Genomic DNA, 26,561 nt, shown 5'->3' on the forward strand with positions numbered 1-26,561 from the left:
GGCTCTGGAGCGGGTTGCAGTTGGCCAAGGGGTAAGTGAGAGTGTTTACTCTAATCCAGCTGATGAAAGTGATAGGTTTTCTCAAAGTGCTCTTCATACTTGACCTGCTAGTGAACCTAAAACCTGATGGATTTTAATACTCACTTTTCTTGTCTCCTCTTCATATTCAAACTTACACATTTTCTGTAAGTTTACTTTATTATAAAAGAGAATTGAACTCTCAGGAAAAGAAAATTAAGCTTTTAGGAAAACGTCTACATTATACTCTTATACTAGGGTCTCATTTCTTCATATTATATTAAACAGTCTATAAATATTTCTGAAGAATATTGTTGCTGACTTTCAAGCTTTTATGGGCTTAGTTCAAGCAAAGATAAACCAGGTATAGCATTGAATTTGTTTTTTAACTATAGTTCAAAGCACACATTTTATTTGGTTGTTTTTTAACTTTTTTTTTTTATTGACTTCATTAGTCATTAGTTGCAACAACCAAATGAGTTTTTATATATAAACAGATGTTAAATGTATTCAGTGTAATTGCTTTATCCTCTACCTTATGATTTATGAAATGTCTTAATATTTGTAACTTTTTTTTAAAGAGTTCCTTTTAAATTTATCACAAAATTTTCTTACTGGACCTAAATTTTAGAGATTTCTTTTTAGCTTCTTTTCAGAGTATTAACATGTCAATTTTAATTTTTAAATATAAGAATAGTATATCAGTAGTAACAGGTATCATTTACTGAGTGCTTACTTTGGGTCAGACACAATGCTAAGAACTTTGTGTGGATTTTTTTTTTTTTAAGTAGGAGCTTCCCAGGTGGCACTAGTGGTAAAGAATCCGCCTGCCAATGCAGGAGGCACAAGAGACGCAGTTTCGATCCCCAAGTTAGGACGATCCCCTGGAGGAGGAAATGACAACCCAATCCAGTATTCTTGACTGGAAAATTCTATGGACAGAGAAACCTGGTGGGCTACAGTCCTTGGGGCTGCAAAGAGTTGGACATGACTGAGCACAGTTTAAAAAATATTGATTGTAGCTACCTAAAAACTGACAAAACTGATTTTTTGAAGACATTCGAGCATACTTTAAGCATGTAGGCTTTAGTCTCTGATGGCTGATTTGCGTCCTGTCTTACATCAGTTACTGGCTTAGTGAGCTGGGGACACATCATGATTTCTCCACAGCTTAATTTCTTTATCTGTAAAATACACATAGTAACAATCATAAAACTAAGAGTAATAATAATACCTTTCTCATAGAGTTTTTGTGAGAATTAAATGAGTGAAAGATGTAAAATGCTTAAAACAATGTCACATAGTAAGTGTTCAATACATATCAACTCTTGTTACTGTTTTAGGTGATTAATTATGATCATGAAAATGAAAACTTAGTTTCATACAGTGCTTACCATAGTTCAGTTCAAAGTTTGCTTTATCAATTAAAGTGCCACATACATGGCCTCTGAGATGGGGACTATTATCTCACATACACACAAGAAAACTGTTAAGTAGTGAACAGTGAGATTTGAATCTCTGACTCTGGAGCCCAAGCTCTTGACTATAGTACAGATCAAAACAGTGGTTCCTTAGGGGTCTGGAAGAGGAAAGAACATTAATCATAATAATGCCCCAGTGCATTTGTGCTCTGCTCTTCAGTTGCCCAAGTGCTTGCTCATGTTTACAGCCCATCTTGTGAGTTAAGTATTCCCCAAACTTACATGAGAACATGATACAGAGCACAAGTTTAATAGTACATTCTAGCTCAATTAATTGTAGAGTTTTTCGAGCTTAGTGCCCTGTCTACTAGACCTGTAACATGTATGTCTTAATATACATATACATCCTTTAAGAGTGTCCTCTGTCTGCTCCCTCTCATTTTAAAATTCATTAAAGTGTTAAGTTGATTTATCATCTGCAAAGGAAAGAAAGTAAACTCTGAGGCACATCCAGCTTTTTCCTGGAATAGTCAGGCATAGGCTGCTCGGAAGATGTTGACTTCTTTCCCACTTACCCCCATCTGTATTTACCAGGATGGATAGTCCCGGTTATTGTAGGAGTGCACATTCGAAGGCACTTCATAACTCTCTCTCCTTTCTCTTAGGAAACAGCTGTAAAGTTCTTTACTCAGGGTTACTGGGGAATGATGATTTATTCTATCCTGTTTGTATTCCTCTGTGCCTTCCATGGTTGTATGTTCTCTTGCTTAAAGTATGTTTCTTGGGGTTTTGGTGGCCTTTATATAGTCACTTTTTTAATTATAAATAAATATACATGTATTTCTAAACTATCTGAATATCATTTTATATAATTTTTCTAAAAGGCATTGGAAAGGAGTGCTTTAAGAGTTTCTTCTCAGCTTTCCTACATGAAAGTGTATAATAAAAAAATTGATGATACCCCATCTTTGCCAAAATGTGGAAGAAGCAAAATAGCATCGTGGCTTGGTAGTAGGACATCAGATCCCCGCTTCCTCAGCTCAAACAACAGCTTCAATATTTTTAGGAATTTTATATAAAATTTACATAAAATTGAAATTCCTATCTATTATAACTAATCAAAAAAAATTAATTTTGTAAGCAATTATAATTCTAAAATTTCACTTCATTAAATATTTCCCAGAATGTCTTGAATTTCAGTAGAACAGTATGAGTAGGTATTAATATATGAAAAGGGATTTCAACATTTCTGTGAGAGAACTGAAAGGATTTGGGGGAAATGGGGGACAGATAATAGAGATTGTAGGTACTGCAGAAAAGAATTACTCAAGATCAAAAACTATCAAATAGAAAATATATCCAGAGATGGGAAATTCTTAATGAAATTTTTGGAAAACTCTTCAGGAAATGAAAGTTTATAAATCAGAGATTTTGTCATAAGTTAAGGAGTTGTGTTTGGAAAGAAATTTTGTATAAGGAGTGTGCCTTTTAAAGGTTATAAATTTTAGTGTGGGCACTCAAGTATGTATATGTCTGTTTTTCAGTGAGTCATTTAGGAGTTGGGTTGGAAACTGTGGTATTACTAATACCATTTCCTACTAGAAACACCCTTCTCACTAGTCCCACCATCCAGTGAGCATATAAATTGTGTTCAAAGTACTCTCTCAAGATCCTACAAGTCAGATGTTGTCCAGTGACATAAGAAGGCAATGCCATCAGGTAAAGACCTAAGAAATAATGTTTGACTCTCAACTGCCAACTTGAGATTTTTTTTTAGTCTCAGCATCTGGGACACACAGTGTAGGAACTTGATCTTAAATGGGGAAGCAGGGCAGTAGAACAGGTTTCCTGCCTCAGCACATAGGCAAAATGTTTATTTTCTGCTAAACTCCACTTGAATCCAATGTGTTCTCAGTTCAGTTCAGTTCAGTTCAGTTGCTCAGTCGTGTCTGACTCTGCGACCCCACGAATCGCAGCACACCAGGCCTCCCTGTCCATCACCATCTCCCGAAGTTCACTCAGACACATCCATCGAGTCAGTGATCCCATCCAGCCATCTCATCGTCTGTTGTCCCCTTCTCCTCCCGCCCCCAATCCCTCCCAGTATCAGAGTCTTTTCCAGTGAGTCAACTCTTCGCATGAGGTGGCCAAAGTACTGGAGTTTCAGCTTTAGCATCATTCCTTCCAAAGAACACCCAGGGCTGATCTCCTTTAGAATGGACTGGTTGGATTTCCTTGCAGTTCTAGGGACTCTCAAGAGTCTTCTCCAACGCCACAGTTTTAAAGCATCAATTCTTCGGCGCTCAGCTTTGCTCACAGTCCAACTCTCACATCCATACATGACCACAGGAAAAACCATAGCCTTGACTAAATGGACCTTTGTTGGCAAAGTAATGAGTGTGCTTTTGAATATGCTATCTAGGTTGGTCATAACTTTTCTTCCAAGGAGTAAGCGTCTTTTAATTTCATGGCTGCAATCACCATCTGCAGTGATTTTGGAGCCCCAAAAGATAAAGTCTGACCCTGTTTCCACTGTTTCCCCATCTATTTCCCATGAAGTGATGGGACCAGATAGTTGAAAACAAATGATAGTAACAATGTGGGGCTCAGAAGGAGAATTGAAGTTACAAAAGGATAACTCATTAGATATGCATGTTTCATGGAACTCTATCTTTAAAACAGTTTTTACCTTATTTGACTACTCAGAGGTGTTCAATTATTGTTGACCTCCTTCCATACTTGCTTGTTTTTCTTTTTTTTCAACAGTAACTTGACATGGAAACAGGGTTATTGTTCCTGATACTTGTGTTGAATTTTCTATACTATCAGTATTAAAAGGTCTTTGGCCACTATTTACAGTTTCTTAGTGTAAGAGTACATCTTCCATTGCCGCGGTGAAGCATTTTTCTTTTATGTATACTACTTTATTACTCTCTACTTCTTTGAAACTATTCTGCATCACTAAGACCTTCCTCCCTACCTTGGACCCTCATGGACACTTCGCGCTTCTTTTTCCCTAGGAAATGACCCTATTTTGGAATGTCCTCATGTAGTGTAGTGCCTTTCCTCTCTGGCTCAGCATCCTAGGTTAAATCTCTAATCCACGTCTATGAGGAAAGACCTACATTCTCTGCTCTTTTGCACACATCCTACTTCCCTCTTATACAGTGCTGATGCAGTTATGAAAGTTTATTTCTACGTTTTTAAATGATAAGCACTCCATTTGGGACGTTAGCTCATTTTTCTTTGATTATTCCTTTTCTACTTCATTCACTACTACTACTTTTATAGTTTCTTCTATGTTCTCAGTGAGAATTAGCCCCCAGGTACATTTTATTTAGAATAGAAGAGTAATAATATTATCCTCTATGTTAATAGCAAACAGGTTTCTAACATTCACTTATGGTCCCGACTCTCAAGCATTGATTTAATTTCTGTTTTTTAGTTGTTTCTTATGCTCATATGTATCTGCTTTTTTTTAGCTGCCTACTGAGTCCCTCTTCTATCGTGCCATACTCCAGGATATTATTAAAGAGTGTTATGGCATCACCAAATGGTATGATGATTTTGTTTCAATAATAATAACTATTCTGTGTTATAAGTGAAGTGACTGTTCATTTTCAGGTGAATTTATTCAGGGTCACTCTTATTAGTAGAAGGAGCTTTGAATTTGAGCATGAAATAAGAGTTCTAATGATTCTCTTTTGTACTGAAAGGTTGTTATGATGATAAAGTTATATATGGTTATATATGTAAAATACACTTTAGAGCGTGAGAAGTAATGAAATGTTATATATTAGTAATTCAGTGGATATAATATGAGCAGGTGTGTGTGTATTTGTGTGCAAGTGCTCAGTCGTGTCCGACTCTCTGTGACCCCATGGACTGTATAGGCCACCAGGCTCCTCCATGGAATTCTCCGGGCAAGAATACTGGATTGGGTTGCCATTTCCTGTTCCAGGGGATCTTCCCAACCCCAGGATTGAATCTGCGTCTCTTGTGTCTACTGCATTGGCAGGCGGATTCTTTACCACTGCACCACCTGGGAAGCCCAAATATGAGCAGAGGTTATGTCGTAAAAGTTTCACAACCACTGGAGCATGAAACTTAAGTAATTAGAACAGACATCAATTTTAAACAGCCATTGTGGCCATTCATGTCTCTACTGGTAAAATAGTAGCCCTGCATATGTTTTGTTTTGTTTGTGTTTTCCCCAGATAATAACTGCCTATACACAAAGGCAAGGGTTAGGAGAGTTTTTCATAATAGTGGTTTAACAACTGCTATACTCAAGCATATATCTGCAATTCCTTTGGGTTTCATGAGTTTATTCCTAATAGTTATAATTTTAGGATTCTTATTGCCATTTGGTTATAATGGAATTATTCTTAAAATTAAAATAGGATGGTTTTCAAGTTCTCAAAAACAAAAACAAATCCAAACTCATTAATAGGAATGGAAGCTATTAATATTTTCAGATTAGGTATAATTTCTCTAAGAAAAAGGTCTTTTTTTTAAACTAAAAAAATTATGACATGTAAATATCTACATATGCCATTGATTTAAATTGTCATTTCTATGTAGTTAACTCCCAAATCTGTATCCCACTATCCATTCTCTTTTCCAAATATTAATCTTCAAAATGTCTAGAAATGAATTTCTCATGGTTTCCTGTAAACTAATTCCTTTCTCTTTCTAGAAAACTGATTTCTTTCTCACCCCAAGATGTGTTGGCAAAAGTCACAAAATTGTGCAAATTCATGTTCACTCACATATTGTCTGCCTGCCTTCCTTTAAGCCCTCAGATCTATTCATTAGTGTGTCTGTTGTTCTGTTGTCCTCTTAATGCCTGCTTAAAATCATCTAAACTCTTTCCTAAACCTTTCTTCTCACTTAAAAATTCAAATCTCTCCAACCCTCCACATTCTTGCCTGCCTTGATTACTGAATAGGTGTTATTTATTATAATACTTTTTTCATTCCAGACCTTTATTAACCTTTCAGCCACATTTGATCATGCAATAATTGCTTTTCCCAGACTGCCTTCCTCATTATCTTGCATTAAGCTACATTCCTCTAAGTTTCCTCTTCCTACTCTCAACACTCATTTTCTTCTTTAAGTGTTCTTCTTACTTAGCCCCTTGGTGTTTCTAGAAATTCTCTAGTGTTTTATACTCAGCTGCTGTCTCTTTATATTTCTTCTTTCTCTTAGCAAATACTGTAATAAGAGATAACTTACATCATGTATCCAGCGCTTACCTCTTTTCTGAAGTTCCAATCTACATTTCTCAGTTTGACTCGAATAGCTTCACTTAAGTACCTTAAAAATACACCAGATTCAGCCATAGCCAAAAAACAAAGTCAGCTTCCCCCCCATTCTATCTCTGTTTCTTCAGTCCTTTGACTTCTTTTGTCCTTTCTGAGGAATGGCATGGCCATTATCAATCTTTAGGAATCTTAAAATGATGTTTGCTTATTTTCTTTTCCCAGTATCAAGCCACACATTCTTATAAGTTGCCAAGACTTGTACTTGTTACATTTTTTGACACAGGGATTGTTTATTGTGTGGCAGGCAGTCTATCAAGTTCTGAATGCATACTATGGATCTAGTATCCACATAGGAGTCTTTCATAATCTAGTCAGGATGGCATATGCAAAAACCAAAGAAAATAAGAGAAACCCACATCCGAGAACAGCAGACTAGGTAATTAGAGCTAACTCTCCGTCTGAGAAAAGCTGAAAATGCTGAGATGTGTACATATGCATGTGTGTGGTGAGTGTATACAAGTATGTGTGTTTGTGTGTATGTGTGTAATTAAATTTGTTTTTAATTGGCTGGTGAACATCAGATACTAGAAAGGAAATTAAAAATTATCAGATATTTAGGAGAAGATGGAAACCAAGAGAAATGAGCTCAGCTTTAGATTTTCATTTTTCCCCAGATGCCATTGCTTAGATACACAAAAGGCAAGTTCCCTGGCAGTCCAGCAGTTAGGACTTAGTGCTTTCATTGCCAGGGCCTGGGTTCAATCCTTGATTCAATCAAGGATTTAAGGTCTCACAAGATGTCCAGTGTGACCAAATTTAAGAAAATAAATAGAATAAAGCAACAATATCAGCATTAACAGAAGAATGATAAATAGCAGCAGTGTTTATAAGAGCAGTAATCTAAACAGTGAATAAAATGAACAAAAATTTCATTAATAGGAGAACGGATAAACTGTAGTAGAATACTGTGTCTTAGTGAAAATGTATGAATTACAACTACATGCATCAAAGTGAATGAATATTGTAAACGTTATAGAAAAATTCCTGTAGGATGGATCCATTCTTATAATTTGGAAACAAGCTCAACTGTATAATTATGCAGGAATATGAAATATGTGGTAAGCAATCAAGAAAAGCATAGCAATGATAAACACAAGCCTTATTCAGTGGTGTAGCATCCTGTGGGAGGGAGGGCAGTTGAGTACACAGAGTGATGAGGTGGGGAAGGTGAGGGGCACATAGGAATTTCTAAAGACTGGTAATGTTCTGTTTCTCAGATTTGGTATTGCTTACAGGAGTTCGTTTTATTGACATACTGTATTTTTTAAATCCTTGCTTTTATGCAGTAGTAATAAAATTATAATCTCGTTTCAGGCCACACCTCAGGGTTAGTTGAGCTACATATTATATCCCTAGTATCTATTGTAATCACTTTATTGTAGTAATAAGGAAAATTAAGATAAACTGATTAAAAGCTTGTCTTAAGTCATACAGCTTAAAAGCACCACAACTAGGACCAAATTTGTAGTCCACAAATGTTTTCACTATCCCATGCTTCTCTTTGGACTATGTTTAATATGAGTTGAGTTACAGGTCTCCTTGTAAATTCTTTGGGATATTTTTAATATGAGTTGAGTTATAGGTCTCCTTGTATTAGCAATGTAACAAGGTTACCTTGATTGGAATCTGTAGCCAGCAAGAGTACTAAAGATAGAAATAAGATCACTTAATAATTTCTTTTGCATTTTATTTAATTTTCCTTGCTAAAATATATTGTCTTCAAGTGATATCCCACTTCAGAATACTTGAAACATTGTTCTGAAATTTCCTTAAGTATAATTGTTTATATTAGAAGTAAACTTTTTTCATGAACTTAAATTAACAGAGTATCTTTACTCTGTTGATTGTACTTGTAACTTAGCATTTAACATTTATGTTAAAACTTAATAATTTGTATAATTTTTAAGATGTTATAATTAGTCCTTATCTGGAAACTTTCTAAGGGAATAAAATGCCAAAGAAAGCATTTCATGGAATTAAAAATCCTTCAGAGCACTTCAAAAGAGGACAGAGAAATAGATATATATACTTTATAATTCTCTTTCATATAGAGTACTGTAAACCGCTATATAAGAAATACATCATTTCTGATCCCTGTAATTATTAATTAGTTTAATTTTCATTATGATTTTGCAGTAATCAGATAAATATTTGAAAAGCCAGGTCATCAACACTGGCTCACAAAATTAAAGGTAATTATTTAGTCCCTAATGTGTGGTCAAATTAGCAAGTCAGTATCTTTTAAATTGAAGAGTAGTTTGAAGATTTTTGGTACTTCCTTAAGGGATTTCCATTTTCAGCAAAATTTTATAAGTCTTAAAAAATACTTAGTTTCCTTGTCTTTCACTATATATTAGCATATAAAAGGCACAAAATAAATAATTTCATAAATATTTTGTCATGATAGAGAAACTGAATTTTGATACTTTCTGCTTATTTTATTGAGTATATCTCTACTTTACCTTTTCCTAAAATTTCCTACACTGATGTTGCTTCTTTGGAAAATGCCGCAAGTAAGCCATGTTCTTCATTTTGTGGACAGCATGTGGATGGTGTTGGATTCACTGGTGTAGAATTTTAATTAGATCTACTGCATTCACTTTTATTAAAAGAAAGAATGCTCATTCCTTTTTAGCATGCTAAACATGCTGTCTTCTGACAGAGGGCCCCCTTTCACTCTGTTCTTCAGATCCCATCATTTATCTTTCAGAAACAGTCATGTCACTTTTCTTACTTCAGTATGTTTAATAATTCCTCTTCTTCATACTCAAAAACTAACATATCCTTATTATGGCATTCAGGGCCATTTCTCAGGTGTCACTGATGTCCTTTCCAGCCTAAGTCACCCCTTTCTTCCTTCTCTGCACCCCAAGCAGCTGCTCATGCACATCGTTTGTACACTAGATTATTCATTTCCCATGCAATTAATTTTGCACCTCCTGTGTGTTCTTAGAGCTCCTCTGCCTACTTGAAATCTTCGCCTCCCCATTCCTGTCATCCTTTCCTCCCCTGACCTCTGGCAGGTAAAATCCTTGGGTTTCCTTAAAACTCAGTTTAGAAAGCATCTCTAGTATCTTACTCTTCTCCTTCTCACTCTCTTCTGCCATAGTACTTAATCTGTTTGATTCATTGCTCTGATCCAGTCTAAATGTACAATTAGTAATTGTGTCTGCTCCTCTGCCACCTAGTGAGCCCTGGTGGCCAGTTTTTAGCTTTATTTAATGAAGTCATATATCATCATGGTTAAGAACACTGATTCTGAAAATCCTCTTTGGACCCATTTTCCCCTCCAACTATTATCTCATATCTCTTCTTTCCTTTATTGGGAAAATCCTTGAAAGGGCTGCCAATTTCTTTCCCATTTTTGCTTGAATACCAATGAGACTTTACTTCCATCACTCCATCAAACTCCCCTTTTTAGGATCACTTGTGACCCCACAGTAGTCATGTACAGATGTTAGAATCAGACCTTAAAGAAGGCTGAGTGCCAAAGAACTGACACTTTCAAACTGTGGTGCTGGAGAAGACTTTCAAGAGTCCTTTGGACTGCAAGGAGATCAAACCAGTTAATCCTAAAGGCAGTCAACCCTGAATACTCTTTGGAAGAACTGATGCTGTAGCTGAAACTCCAGTACTTTGGCCACCTGATGCAAAGAGCTAACTCATCGGAAAAGAATCTCATGCTGGAAAAATTGAAGGCAGGAGGAGAATGGGTTGACAGAAAATGAGACGGCTGGATAGCATCATTGACTCAGTGGAACATGAATTTGGGCAGGCTCCGGGAGACAGAGAAGGACAGGGAAGCCTGCCATGCTGCAATTCATGGGACAGCAAAGAGTCGGACATGACTTAGCAACTGAACAACAACAACAGTGACCCCATATGGCTAAATCCTGTGGTCAGTTCTCAGTCCTCATCTTACCTAGCCTGCCGTCAGTATTTCACACAGTTTACTACTTTTTACAGAAACACTTTTTCTTATATGCTAGAGAAAGCCCCTCTTAAGATAGTCACTTTTTTCATTTCATTGTTTCGTTTCATTCTTTTTCTCCCCCCAGTTTATTTTGCTGACTCCTCTCCTCTTTGAAAGCTCTCATTGTTAAAGTGTTTTCTTCTGTCCCCACTAACCAGGTCATCTCATAACATCATGTGGCTTTCAATACTGTCTTATGCTGATACATCTCAAATCTGTAGCCTAATCGTTCTTGTTCCTTCAAGTTGTGTCTGACTCTGCGACCCTGTGGACTGTACTCACCATAGTCCAGTTCTTCTAGTTGTTCTGATCAGGAATTCTGGAGACAGTTTTGACCCCTCTCTCTCTCACTGCCTCGATCTAGTCCAGCGATCTTGTAGTCTCTCTAATTAAACATATCTAACATGCTACCACTACTTACCACCCTCAGGGCCGGCACTCCACTCTAAGCCACCATCATCTCTCATTTAGATGACTACAGTAACCTCCTAATTGCTCTTCCTGCTTCTGTTTTTGCCCTGTTGAGTCTATTCTCAACACAATAGCCACAGTGATCCTGTTAATACTTTTAAGTGAGATCTTCCTCACAATCTTCCTATGGATTCTTATTCATGTGGAAGTAAAGCTGATTATTTTCACTATGACCTACAAAGCCTTATATGATGGAGCTATCATTATCACTCTGATCTCATTTACACTAATTTCCCATTTATTTGTGTCTGTACTGCCTTCCTTGCTATTACTTAAAAATAACAGGAATACTCTCTGCTTTAAGGCATTTCCCTATAATGCATTCTCTGCTTGGAATATCGTCACCAGATAGCCACATGGCTAGCTGACTCTCCTTCAGTTCTTCACTCAAAATTATCCTCTCTGTGACACCCACCATCACTCCTCTGTAACATTTTATGTCCACTTTCTCTCCTCTGTCATCAGCTTCTCATTAGCTCTTATGCTACACATAATATACTGAATGTTTTACTTACTTGTCTCTGATCATTTCCCAATTCAAATGATTTTTGTTTGGCTGGTTTCATTCACAAGTCATGGAACGTTGTAATCTGGCTCCAGAGTATTTTAGAAATGCCTTTGAAGAAAGATAAATCAGATCCTGATTACTCTATAAGAGTATTCTTCAGATTGTTGTCTGAAGAGCCGTGATTCTGTAAAAATCCTTTGAGAGAAAAGAATTTCTTGATCAAGTAAATGCTTCATGCACTGTCGTCCTGTTTAAGATTCGAACGCACATTTTTGTTTTAAAGACTCTCAGTAGTCTGCAGAGAGATAGCAGGGTGTGATGGCTAACAGCACCGCCCCATCCTCACAGGGTGATAACACTGTGATCTTGGGCACATGACCTAATGTCTTTTTGCTTCAGTTTTCCAATCTGTAAACTGGAGTGAAAAATGGTACCTACCTCAAAGAGATGTTGTGAAAAGTAAGTTAGTATATATAAAGTGCTTAAAATAGTGCCTGGAACATAGTGAGTGATTGCTATTATTATTAAAATTAATCTATTGAACTTTGTTGAAACGTGTTTATTTGCTCATATGATATTTTTTCTCTCAAAACTATACACACACGTAATTAAAATTTGTAACACTAAATGTTTTATGGGGCATACTCTAAGAAGCACAGAAAAATCTTGAAAATAATTATTACAACTCATCTGTGGATCTCATTTGTGATTAGTATGATTATTTGATCATTTGTCTTTCAGTTCCAAAGGAAATGACAGTAGCAAAATAAGATTGTTTTGATTATTTTGTTTAATATCACATATATCGTTGATAGTCAATTATAGAATACTATGGAGTATTTTCTGTTATATACAGTAAGTCTCAGTTCAGTTCAGTACAGTCACTCAGTCGAGTCCGACTCTTTGCGACCCCATGAATTGCAGCACACCAGGTCTCCCTGTCCATCACCAACTCCCAGAGTTCACTCAAACTCATGTCCCTCGAGTCGGTGATGCCAGCCATCTCATCCTCTGTCGTCCCCTGCTCCTCCTGCCCCCAATCCCTCCCAGCATCAGGGTCTTTTCCAATGAGTTAACTCTTCACATGAGGTGGCCAAAGTACTGGAGTTTCAGCTTTAGCATCGTTCCTTCCAAAGAACACTCAGGACTAATCTCCTTTAGAATGGACTGGTTGGATTTCCTTGCAGTCCAAGGGACTCTCAAGAGTCTTCTCCAACACCACAGTTCAAAAGCATCAATTCTTCGGCTCTCAGCCTTCTTCACAGTCTAACTCTCACATCCAGACATGACCACTGGAAAAACCATAGCGTTGACTAGACGGACCTTTTAAATCCAAAACTGGAACATAGTGCAACATCCTTTCCTTTTGGTGACTAGTCCTTGCTCTCCTGTTACTTTTATGTCATGTCTACCTGATGACAAAATTTCCTATACCTGTCAAAGCTCTAAATGTTAAAGAATAAATTATTTAGGATCAAGTTATTGTTACATAAATATTTAGACATGTAGACAACATAAATTTAAAGTTTTTATTTTTAGTTATTAAATATGAACAGTTAAACTTTATTGGAATACATCCCCTATTGAGACAGATGGGTGTGGCCTTTATAATACCTTTAGTAAGGAAACTATTTGTCAATGATTCTCCAGAGGATCTTACACCTCATAGCAATGCAACATAGTAATATGGGTGAGAGGTGTGCCTTTTCTTTGCCAAGTTAGAGCAAAAGGGCCATCTGTGAAAGGAGATGTAGAAAACAGGCATTTTCCCAGACAGATGAGTTTAAGGAAAGTGGGTATAAGGAAGTAGAGGATTTGGAAACATTTTTTTTTAATCAGCCCCAATGGTGTACGCCTTTAAAAGTCTTTGCAGATTCCTCACAGCCAGTGAAGACCACAGTTTTAAATCCCTGCATTTAACGTTACTGCATTCCATGGTAAGTGGTCAAGCCACTTACATAAGCAATGAGAAAACCAAAACTTTTATTAATAACAAGTCAAGGTACTTATTTAAAAAATAAAATACCAACACAGTTATATTGCCAAAGTCATAATTTTATAAAGTAATATAAGTACTACCTTACCTAATATTTCTGTAACACTTTACAATTTACTGTTATTGTGCATTATCTCATTTACGTCTTTCTGTTGAGATACTAACTAGATGTTACCTCTGTTTCATCTGTTTTCTCAGTGAGAAAGTTGAAGTTCTGAGAGCTGATTTGTTTACTGCTGCTGGAATTTAGATCTGTTGACTCCTTGTCCAAGTGTTTTGTTTGTTTTTTTTTTTTTTTTCCTAGTACAATGCAATTTTAGAGAGTATTCTTGATTAAAATTAGAGCATTCTTGAAGTCTGTATGAGAAAGAGTGCTGTTGCCAGGGAGGCCAAAATTTGGATTGTGGCCTCAATTTTCTCTTACTCTGCTGTTGTTGTCCTGTTAATCAGTCTGCTTTGTGTTAAACACTACCATCTATGATTTGAGGCTCTGTCTGAGGCCTTGAAGATAACCTGACAAATAATCTGTGGACCCTGCCATCAGGGAGCTCATTCGTAGTAAAGTAACAAAGACAGGTATACTAAACAGGTAACTGTGTGCTTCTCTGCATTATTAAAAGGATTCTAGCATTACTCTTTCTCAGGAGGATGGTAAGCAGTATTGCAAACTAGTCTAGTAGTCTTATCACAGCAACTGCCACCCATTATTTGACATGGTTCCCATACTTTCTGGACCAAGTAACCAAGGGCGTGTGATCTAATAAGAAAATTTATATAGAAAAGCCATTCTATACAGTGGAAACATAGGCGTCATGTACAGTAAAATCTACCTATGAAAATTCCTTGCATTTCCTACTGTAGGAAAGTACATAGATTCAGTATTATAAACCAATATCATAATTAAATGTGTAAAATGTTTAAGTGCATATTGTTTGCCTGTATACAGTATAAAATACATACATAAAATGTTTCACAGTATTTTTCATGACATGCCATGCGTACATACTTGAATTCACGTACATTAAATGCTTCTGGGACTCAACTCATCATTTGATCATGTGACAACCACCTTTGGTCGGTAGTTTTAGGATGTAGGATCAGAGAGAGGTTTTGTGTGGGGTGGGGGATTTTGGTGTGCTTGCTTGCTTTTTTCAGACAGAAAAACTTGAACGTTTTCCTGTGATAAGAGTCAAGTCTCAGTAAAGAGAAGTCAAAGATACTTAATAGGTCAGAGGAGACAGAACAAGATGGCCTCCAGATCCTTGATCTTAGGCATTTTCTTACAGAAAACAATTATATTAACTAGACTAATTATATATAAGTATATATGTGGCCTCCCTGGTGGCTCTGTTGCTAAAGAATCCACCTGCAAAGCACCAGACCCAAGTTTAAACCCTAGGTGGGGAAAGTCCCCTGGAGAAGGGCATGGCAATCCACTCCTGTATTCTTGCCTAGAGAATCCCATGGACATAGGAGCCTGGTGGGCTACAGTCCATGGGGTCACAAAGAGTTGGACACGATTTAGTGACTAAACTGCTGCATATTAATTATACTAAGTAATTAACAGAGAGAAGGATTTATTTACACACATGTCACCAGAAATTAAGATTACAGTGATTCTGTGACGTCATAATATGTAATTATAAAAGGCAGACTCCAACCTTTAGTGTTAAGTAATGAGAAAAATGCAATTGGCACTTACTAAAAATTAAAATTAAAAGTGGGATTGCCCTATATTCCATTTACTAACAATCCTATTCTGCCCTTGTACTTTCTGAATAGTATTGAGATTTTTCTTTTACCTGCCCTTCTTTATTCTTGTTTCTAAATTATTAGAATTGCAATATTTATCTTTGAAACTATAGACTCTTCTAAAGCCTGATGAAGGAAGTAGTCTTTTTCTTGTAGCTGCAAAAGAGCAGGTTGCACTCTTCATTATAAACTCTCTTTGAAATTATTATTTTTAAGAACATTGTTTTGTAAGGTACCCAGACTTTAGGTATTAGCACCATGTCTGGCAGAAGTAACTTTTTTTACCTCCCAAAATTCTAAAATCCTGATTCATTCTACTTAATCTTATATTGCTTTGGTAATAATATTTAAATTGATGTTCTGTTTTCTATACTATATTCTTATTTCTTAAACCAAAATGGACTTATTGATACTTTCCTCTCTTTCCATAGCCATAAAAGTAATAAAACCATTTTTCAGAACGTTTTTAATAATAGCACTCTATTTTCAAGTACAATCTTATGTAGAACCAAATAAATTTAATAAATTTTAGAAAAGAACTTTTTTCTTACACAGTTATCCTTTCATATTTCATGGAAAATTGTAAACCTTACAGTACCTCTTTGAAGTCCTTAAGAAAGCAATTTTTTTAAATTGTTTAACCTATTTCTAAATTTTAAGTGTTGGCCTAATTTTAATGTTACTGTAAATTCATCTCTTTTATCAATATTGCTCTTCACAATGCTGTTGGAAATTGAGGCCTTTTGAAACTCAGTTCTTCCTCTAAGAGAGCTCCCCTTGTCAGTTGCAGTAGCTGAAGCGCTCCCTACGCTGTGCTGTATTCTGCTCACCATCTTGCGCTCATCACACTGAATTCTAACGTTTCTTCACCTGTCTTCCCTCATAAATTGTGGACGGTTCTACCCCGAGAACGCAGCACAGTAACAGGAAAATGACCACTATTCACTGAGTGTTTGTCAGATACTGAGCCAAGCACGCTATATAGACTCTGTTATTGAATCTTCAACCTTCTACTGCTAAACAGGGAGGGACAAGAGAGGCTTTTAAGTGGTAAATAAGTGGTAGAGCAAGGATTCAGACTCATTGCAGTCTCAAGTTCACATGGACTCTGCCTACTTCTGTTGGCCTGTAATACAGAGGTAGGCAGTATTCGTCTGGAATTTAACAATATCAAATGTGCATCTTAGTGCAGTGCTGTGCACTGCACTGAAGTTGCTTCAGTCATGTCTGACCTTCGTGACACTATGGACCGTAGCCTGCCAGGCTCCTCTGTTCATGGGATTCTCCAGGCAAGAATACTGGAGTGGGTTGCTGTGCCCTCTTGCAGGGGCTCTTCCTGACCCAGGGATTGAACTGGCATCTCCTGTGGCTCCTGCATTGCCGGCAGACTGTTTATTGCTGAGCCACCAGGGAAGCCCTTTGAAGTGCTATGCCAGAGTTAATATTTAATAGTAGTTAATATCCTAGATGCTGAAGCCAGACTTCCTGAATTAAAACGTGAGCGGTTTACTTAACCTCTCCATTCATTAGTTTCACCATCTTTAAAATGAGGATAATAATGGGACCTACCACACGAAATAGTTGCAAGGATTAAATAAGTAGATGCAGCCAAGGGCTTAAGAGTCTCTGGCATGGACTTCCCTGATGGTCCAATGGTGAAGAATCCGCCTGCCAGTGCAGGAAACACGGGTTCGACCTCTGGTCTGGTAAGATTCCACATGCGAGGCAACTAAGCCCAATAAGAGAGTAGCTCCCACTTGCCACAGCTGGAGAAAGCTTGTGCACAGTAGTAAGACCCAGCACAGCAAAATAAATAAATAGTCTCTGGCACATCATAAAAATGAAATAAATATTAGCTGTTTTTATTTGTTTTGTTTACATTGCATTTTCCTTATATATTTTTCTCAGTAGTTCTCTCTCTATATATATATATATAAATATATATTTTAAATTACACTTGCTTATTTGTATGTGTAAGCCTGCCTTCCTATATTTTGTTTACCCGACTAGCAAATAGATCTATTTATTGTATTAACACATCTCATGTTGTAGTCTAACTAGATGTTTTTGTTTTTGCAAGCTACAAGAGATATTTAATTATTTAATCCATGTAGTAGGATCCTCGGAGAAGGCAATGGCACCCCACTCCAGTACTCTTGCCTGGAAAATCCCATGGATGGAGGAGCCTGGTAGGCTGCAGTCCATGGGGTCGCCAAGTTGGACATGACTGAGCAACTTCACTTTCACTTTTCACTTTCATGCATTGGAGAAGGAAATGGCAACCCACTCCAGTGTTCTTGCCTGGAGCATCCCAGCTGCCGTCTGTGGGGTCGCACAGAGTCGGACACGGCTGAAGTGCCTTAGCAGCAGCAGCAGTAGGATCCTGCTAGATGTGCGATACGACTAAAAGCACAGAGGAGACAGGCATGAGCAAAACAGGTCGAAACTCTGCTGCAGCTGCTCAGAGCAGTGAACTCATATATTTTTAAATATCATGCCTCTGTCAATAAACATTTCTGAGTAGACACCCCCAAAATGAATAGTTGTTTATAAGTGATTCATGTGTCTTTCTGCTAGTCTGTTGTATAGATTTTTAAAATAAACTGGAAAATTGAAATTAAAACAATAAAGATTTAATAGAAATTACAGTTCTAATATTCTCTTTTCCCTGGGATATGTTCACCCCTCTTTGGAGTCCACTGACTCTAAAAGAGTAATCATGTGGAGGAAAAGTTCTGTCAGGAGCCTGACTTCATCTGGAGGGCCAGAGAAGATTTTCCTAAGAAGGCAACATTTAAGATAGAATCTGAAAAGGATGAATTTGAGATGACCTAAGCAAAAAAGTAAAGGGCAAAGTGTAACACAAATAGTGTTTATAGCCAGAAGCATAGTGTGTTCAAGAAACTGGTAAGGCTCTCATTGTGGATGGAGGGGCTGTGTCCTAAGAGTGGTGGAAAGGTTTTCAGCAAGGAACAGGTGGAACAAGGCTTATTATACACTGTGGCTCAGCTGGTAACGAAACTGCCTGCAATGCAGGAAACCTGGGTTTGATCCCTGGATTGGGGAAAATCCCCTGGAGAAGGGAAAGGCTATCCACTCCAGTATTCTGGCCTGGAGAATTCCATGGACTGTACAGTCCATGGGGTTGCAAAGAGTCGGACACAACTGAGTGACTTTTGTTTTCACTATAAGCATTTAGATCTTAATTCTAATGGTCATGGGAAACTCTGGAGAAATTTAAAGAGAAGTAACATGATCAAATAATCACCTTTCTAGTTCTATTTGGTTGATATTTTTCTCCCTTATTGTGGTCGTGGTGGTGGTGACTTAGTCATGTCTGACTCTTGTGACCCCATGGACTATAGCCCACCAGGATAGAGAAATCCATGGGATTTCCCAGACAAGAATACCGGAGTGAGTTGCTATTGCCTTCTCCAGGGGATTTTCCTAATCCAGGGATTGAACCTGGGTCTCCTGCATTGTAGGCAGATTATGTACCTACTGAGCCACCAGGGAAGCCCTCTCCCTTACTGCCGCTGCTGCTACTGCTGCTAAGTCGCTTCAGTTGTGTCCGACTCTGTGCGACCCCGTGGACTGCAGCCTACCAGGCTCCTCTGTCCATGGGATTTTCCAGGCAGGAGTACTGGAGTGGGTTGCCATTGCCTTCTCCTGTAACTGCATAGTGATGCACCAATTCAATTTACTGCTATGGGGGAAAAACACCATTTAATGAGACATGAAGACAAAGCACAAACCTGACTAACGGGACACACGCTGTGGACCACAGCACAGCTATGACCAGAGCAGGTGGGGGGATGGGGGAGGGGAGATGGATGGGTAAACTCCAGCCTCGGGGGCAGAGGGGTGGGGGTCTGGATTGGCGACGACTAAGCAGACAACAGGATGAGACAGGAGATCAAAGCCAATGATGAAAGCAGACACGGCATCAGAGAACTCCAACAGCAAGGAAAACATACAGAACTGTTCCTTAACAAATACTCGGAAAGAAATCAAGCATGATTACTGCTAAAAACAGGTCTGAAATAGTACAAATCAACAAGGGATTAAGGGGAAAGTCTTATGCAGCAAATTATTGCTTAAGACACTAAAAGTAATCTAATAATCATGTTGTGAGATTCTGTAACAGTTAAAGGGTAGTGTATTCTGAAAGAAGAAAGTTTAAGATGAGGGCAAATTAAAAGTTTAAATGTTTCTCTTATTTTGAAAGCAATCTGAAATATAAAACCCAGGAAACAAATCAGTACCTACACTTGATGAGGACAAAATAAAATTTTAAGTGTTTCTCTTTTATTTTGAAAGCCATCTGGAACATAAAACCCAGGAAACAAATCAGTACCTACACTTATACTACAATACATTCTCTCTTCAGCTTACAATGGTTAGCACTGACCTGTGAGTATCTTTCCCTTGCTCTTTATCATTTGAAATCAAAGAGCCCAAACGATGCTTCCAGTTATGACAAAGCAACATTCATGACAGCAACAAAAACAGCTCACATCATGGCACAGTTCTGAGGATCTTATATGTATTCCCTAATTTAATACTCACAGTGACTTTACCAAATAGGTACTATTAATATCACATTTTTGTAAACATGGAGGTGATAGAGTCAGACTAAGCCACACTCTTACGTACTATGCTCTGCTTTCTCTTTTAAGCTTCTCCATTAGGTAGTAATGGATCCTACACAATAAGAACCAAAATCACTATCTTATGGGAAAAAATTGTTTGCCCTTTTGAATTAAAAATAACTAAAGTTTAAAAACCTTTTTAAGATGAGAAGCAGGGAGTTAATATTGACTTATTTTTCTGGCTACACATTTAATCAATTCAACATACTCATATCTATTATATGATGTCTGTTATATGTTAATATGTATAAGATCTGAGTATTAACACAAAAAGTAACAAAAATTATAATTTCTGCTTCCTGGAACATGTACCTATTCAAATAACTAGTATATCAAAGCAGTTTTTGAGCAGGGAAGTGGTAAATGAAAATATTCTTCTAAGAAAATAACATAATAGGAATGAAGGGACCAACATCAGCTTTAAATTTAGGAAGTAGCTATAATAATTAGAGCCCAAGGTAATAATGAGTGTAATTGAAGTGGCCATCTAGAAATGGAGTTGAAGTTATATATTTGAGATATATTTCACTGAAAGAATTGATGGAGCTTCATGTCTAACTAGAACATAGTGATTAGTATTTATACTGCCAAGAGTCAGTGACTCAGAAGTAAAGAATCTGCCTGTAATGCAGGAGAGACAGGTTCAGTCCCTGGGTTGGGAAGATTTCCTGGAGGAGGAAATGGCAACCCACTCCAGTATTCTTACCTGGAAAATCCCATGGACAGAGGAGCCTGGCAGACTATAATCCATAGGGTCACAAGGAGTTGGATGTGACTTAGCACACACATATGAGTAAATGAGCTTTTATTCATTGTTTTTGATACTTACAGGTGATAAGTTTTGTCTTCTCTTGATTTTTACATTATACTTAAATTGCAACCAAAATTGTGAGACACAATATTTCAGCATTGCATTATTCGGATTTCCAACCATCTTGTATTCTGCTTTTAAACTATAATGAAAATCGGCAGGGCACAAATGAAACTAAGTCAGACCTAACTCAGCAGTATATGGTGCTTGCTCAATGGGCTGATATTTAGGAAGTTCTCTTGCCTGGCTGTTGGATATCGCCACTATTAGCAGGTGTTGCCATGATATGCATTGTGACGCTGAGCCAGTAAAGTGCTTTGTAGCACAATGGAACCTTTGGAAAGGCCTATAGTACCCTGTAAAAATGAGGCTTTTAAAATTATCTGTACTAAGTTTACAACTTTTTTCTCATAATATTATCTTCTACTGTTGTATGCTGGAGGAATTATCAAAAGCAGATCCTGAATATTTTTTTATAATATGTAAACTAAGTGTTCACAAAAATATTGCTACATTTTTATCACATGTGGAGCTTGTGCAATATGTACAGAAGGTATTTAAAAATATTTCATGATTGAATTTAAAATCATCTATAATTTAAATTGGAAAAACTAAAGAGTGATTCGATTTTGTTTTGCAGTGACCAGCATGTTGGTAAAATTTATTCCAAATCCTCCTCCTTTCCGGATTATGTCAGAAAATCTCTAAAGAAGCTTGGGTTAGATGAGTCCAAGGTCAGTATATTATTGCCCACTGTTTCATAAGAAACACAAGAACTTCTATGGAGTTACGGATTGAGATAATACAAAATTATTTGCCTTCTACTTTTCTCTTATTTGTGGAAAACATCCAAATTATATTGAAACCAAACTTCAGTTATCTTAATTCCAGTTCACCTTTCCTGTCAATGTGGATAGCTGTTGTATACCTCTACAGTAATTCCCCTTTTAGGTTTATTCAGGTAAAATCTGCTAGTTCTCAAATAAAAATAGACTTAAAGAGCAAGAAAACAGAACAAATGAGAATTGTAAGTAAAGCAGAAGATGATGATTTTAATTTTAAACTGCATGCCTTTAAAGGCTGTGCTGGGCTTAGTCACTCAGTCATGTCCACCTCTTTGTGACCCCATGGACAGTAGCCTGCCAGGCTTCTCTGTCCATGGTGATGCTCCAGGCAAGAATACTGGAGTGGGTCGCCATGTCCTCCTCCAGGGATCTTCCCAACCCAGGGATCATACCCATTTAAAGGCTGTATAAGTCATTAAAATAAAAAAATCTTAAATTCAAAAAGTCTTCGAATGAGAGAATCCTGGAAAGTTGTAACATCATAGGTGGCCCAAGGAAATAATTAAGAACATATTGTTGAAGACAAAAAAGTAAGCTGATAGACTGATGGTAATAAATACTCTAACACTGAGAAAAAAGTAACATGATTCAGAAGAGTTATTAAATAAAATATTAAATTGAACCTGGATCACTTTGGTATTTTGAATTGATTGTAAATTGAAATCAAGAATGAAATAGGTGGTGAAGGAATGAAATGGATTTCTTAATGGAAAAAAATATTATATAGATATGGTTAAGTTATATCAAAGCTAAAGGATATTATTATTTTTTATACCAATTATACATTTACTCTGCAGTTGTTTATTACTTAAAACGATTAGACTGGTACAGTCACTTTTGTCCTCTATAAAATAGCTATTAAAAAGCATTTCAAATTTATAGGATTCAACAAAAATTAAATGAATTAATATACATAAAACACTGAATACAATGTTTGTACATAGCAAGTACTTAACTAAATAATACTAGTTTTTATTCTACCTTTTGTATATGTACTGCTTATAATAATGCAATTGATGTGACTTCTATATTTTTATTGTCACCAAAATGAAGATCCTTCTAGTTTTACATAATAAGAACATAAAATAACACTGTTATACTAGTTATTTTATTTCTGTTTTTATTTGTTTTTTTTAATATATTTTTAACCGACCAGTCTTTCTTCATTAGTCTTAATTAGTGCATATATTTATTTCACTTCAATTCCACTTCTTACAGTAATATTAAAAATATAAACTTAAGCATAATTTTTACAAATATTATTTTACTTAAAAATGCTTTATCATTTGCTATAAATCGAGATAAAATGTCACTTATTTTTTCTGATGGCTTTCTCTTCCCAGGTTTGTCTTTAATAATAAACATAGTAAATGTCTCTTAGTATGCTTATTATATTACTGGTTAAAATATTATTAATAGATAATATTTACAAGCTTCCCTTGTGGTTCAAACAGTAAAGAATCTGCCTGCAGTGCAGAAGACCTGGGTTTGATCCCCAGGTCTGGAAGATCCCCTGGAGAAGGCAATGGCAACCACTCCAGTATTCTTGCCTGAATTCCATGGATAGAGGAGCCTAGCAGGCTTGAGTCTATGGAGTCACAGAGTCAGACACGACTGAGCGACTAACACACATTTACTGAGGACTTACTATGTGTTAATTATTATGCCATAAACATCAACATTATCTCATTTACTCTTCCCTAAAACTCTTATGTCAGATACTTATTATGCCCAATGTAATGATCTGGAAAGAGCGCATCAGAGAAAGGCAAGTCATTTTCCCCTGGTTGAAGGGTCAGAGCTGAAACTTGCACATAGATTCAGCTTCCATCAGAACCTCCACTGTCAGCCACCACTGTGCTAAGAAGTACAATTAAAAACAAAAGGAAAAAGGCTAATGTAGATAAGTATCACCATAAAAAGATCACTCTTAAATGACTGTCTTTCTTAGTTATTAATACGTAATAATAGGACTTGCTGATTTTTCTCTTAAAACTGTTGAAGCTCATTTACAGACAAATGTGTTGAATAAAATATGTGAGGAAAAGAAAAGGGATAAGAAGCCCAAACTGGAAGGAGAAGAACGTATAGAATATAATAAGGTGTTTAAAAGGTAGTGGTGTGAGAAGAAGCAAATAGATGAGTATGTGTTTTGAGGATTTTTTGTTTTAAGTGTGATGGGAGACAAATTAAGAGAATTGTCTATCAGGCGAGAGTGGTTGGAAATAGGATAACTTATTAAAACTGAACTTACATTTGTGATCTAATACAAATTCCTATTGTTTTTCTCTCACATCATGAAGTATCAGTGCTAAAATGAAAGTCTTGACCACATGCATGATAAAAAAATATGAGTAGTTTTATTTTTAAAATGACATTAATTTTCATGTGAGATTCTAATTCTAAAAAGTATTAAAATCACTTAAATTTATAATGTTAGATACAGCAAATTATTTAAAAGATCTTTAACCAAATTTTTAATCATTTATTAACAAATGTATATATAATATAAATATAATATAATTATATTTACATATAATTGAAAATGTGGTGATTGCTGTTGATGTGTCTCTGATCTCTCAAAGCACATCTCTTCATAGTCAAAACTATGTAGGTAGTTAGGTAAAGTGCCTAGAAAATCTCCTAGCATGCTCTGATACTTTTTTAGTCACAAGAAACCGTGTAAACCTGTGGAAAGACAAAGAATAGTCCCAGACAAGACATCATTCCAAAGGAGACTAGAACAGCATGTGCTGATATATAAGTGGCCCATACACAGCAGAAAATATTAATCCGTAAGTCCTGCAGTCAGTTGTGATACACAGCATTGGACGTTTTCTCTTAGAGCAGGACTTCTTAAACTCAGCGCGTCTGGGTAATTCTTCGTTGTGGAGAGCTAACTTGTGTGTTGTAGGATGTTTAACATCCTTGGCCTCTACCCACTAGGTGTCAGCAATAGCACCCTAATGGTAGCAATCAAAAATAATTTTTTAAAAAAATCTCCAGGTATAGGCACAAATGTCTTGGGGGGCAAAATCACCCTTGGTTTAGATCTGCTGTCTTCAAGCATTTGTCATTTTAATGATTCTATTAGCATTCTCATTGTAAACCCCGTATTATCTTAAAATGCTACTTTATACAAAGAAATATAGAATGTGGAAGATGGGAAAAGTAGTGATTCTGTTCTTATATTTTGAAGACTTTTTATCAAAATGATCTCCTCCTTGATCTTTAATTTTATATAGCTTTAACCACTTAATGGTGATATTGTTTCAATCCTGCATAAGATATAATTCTGTTTAAGAAGAATATTTCAATTTCACAGTAAACCCAAGCCTACAATAAATGGTGTGGAGCATGAGCTACTTTACATCAGCAAGAATACTGTTTATAAGAGATGGACTTCTTAGAATGAAATTTTATAGTACAATTCTTTGTAATTTAGTAAAGCACAATTACTTCTTTGTAAATTGTTTTTATAGAACTTTATGAAAGCCCAAAATAACAAAATCCTAGTAATTAACTTTACCTTGACCTTCAAAAATGTTTGGTATTTTCAAATTTTGTCTTCTGTCCCAAACTTTAGTATCTCTCCACATTTTAGAAAACCTCCAAAACTGTCTTTAAGGTTTCATATTATCTTCATGGTCCACAGCATTTGGTTGTTTTTTTTTTTGTATTGCTTTTCTCTCTTTCTCCTTCCTCATACATGTAGTGCACACACACAGAGCATGAGAGTACACACACACACATAAAATTTTAAAGCATCTGACTTTAAAAGCAACAAAACTACTATTGTTTCCTAGAGAAAGAGTGAGCTGGATCATTTGTCCATAAGAAAAGAAAAGAAAAGGAATTTATGTTCTAGAGCTTTTGTGTGTGTGTTATGTACAAACAGAAAAGCGAAAGTCAAAGTCACTCAGTTGTGTCCAACTCTTTTCAGCCCCATGGACTGTAGCCTGCCACACTCTTCTGTCTGTGGAATTCTCCAGGCAAGAATACTGAAGTGGGTTGCCATTTCCTTCTCCAGGGGATCTTCCCAACCTGGCGATCAAACCCAGGTTTCCTGCATTGCAGGCAGACTCTTTACTGTCTGAGCCACCAAGGAAGCTCATATACATATAATGAATATTCAAATAATGTTGCTCCCAGATATTGAGAATGAAATAGACAATAAAAGTGGTGATTTAATGGGGTGGATGCATGCTCTTGAATGGACTAAGTTGAAAAATCACTAAAATTTAGAACCGTAGTGGAAGTTGGCAGAGGATGTGTCAGAAAATTATCCTTAAATATTTCTCCAGAACAGGCCGGCAATAGCAAAATTTTTGAGACCACAATCATTTAGTTATTCATCAGCAAATATTTACTTTGAAGAATCTCCAATGTGCCAAGAACCATGGAAACTCTGGAGCTACAAAGATAATTAAGACATGACCCATGAGAAAAGAAAACAAGTAATTACAGCATGAACTTACAGTAATAGGTACATATATAAAGTATGTATATGCCTGGAGTGACTCACTCTGCCTGTGAAGATTTTACAGAGGACATTGATGCCTTAGCTTGGTCTTGAAGGATGTGTGAGAATGTATTAAGCAAACAAGATGGGCAGGTAGTGAGCAAGGAACTCATTTCAGGTGTGTGTGGTGGGGAGCATAGCTTGTGCAAAACCACAGAGATGTAAGAAACATGATTCTGGACTCAGCACAGTTGAAGCATAAAGCACGTGGAGGAGGCAGTGGTGAGAGGTGAGGCCAAAGAACCAGGCGGTGTGGAGAGACCAA

At 36.6% G+C, this 26,561-nt stretch overlaps 1 protein-coding gene across 1 annotated transcript in view; it reads left to right on the forward strand.

Annotated features, from left to right (window-relative positions):
- Positions 1-26,561, forward strand: part of METTL25 (methyltransferase like 25) — a 115,668-nt gene that overhangs the window by 80,954 nt on the left and 8,153 nt on the right. Inside the window, exons 8-10 of the mRNA XM_068971754.1 lie at positions 2-31; positions 4,922-4,995; positions 21,570-21,663. Of these exons, the coding sequence (XP_068827855.1) occupies positions 2-31; positions 4,922-4,995; positions 21,570-21,663 (198 nt within the window). The remainder of the gene's footprint in view (position 1; positions 32-4,921; positions 4,996-21,569; positions 21,664-26,561) is intronic.

This window comes from Capricornis sumatraensis, chromosome 4, assembly GCF_032405125.1.
Source record: "Capricornis sumatraensis isolate serow.1 chromosome 4, serow.2, whole genome shotgun sequence".
In the NCBI taxonomy this organism is placed as follows: Eukaryota; Metazoa; Chordata; class Mammalia; order Artiodactyla; family Bovidae; genus Capricornis; species Capricornis sumatraensis.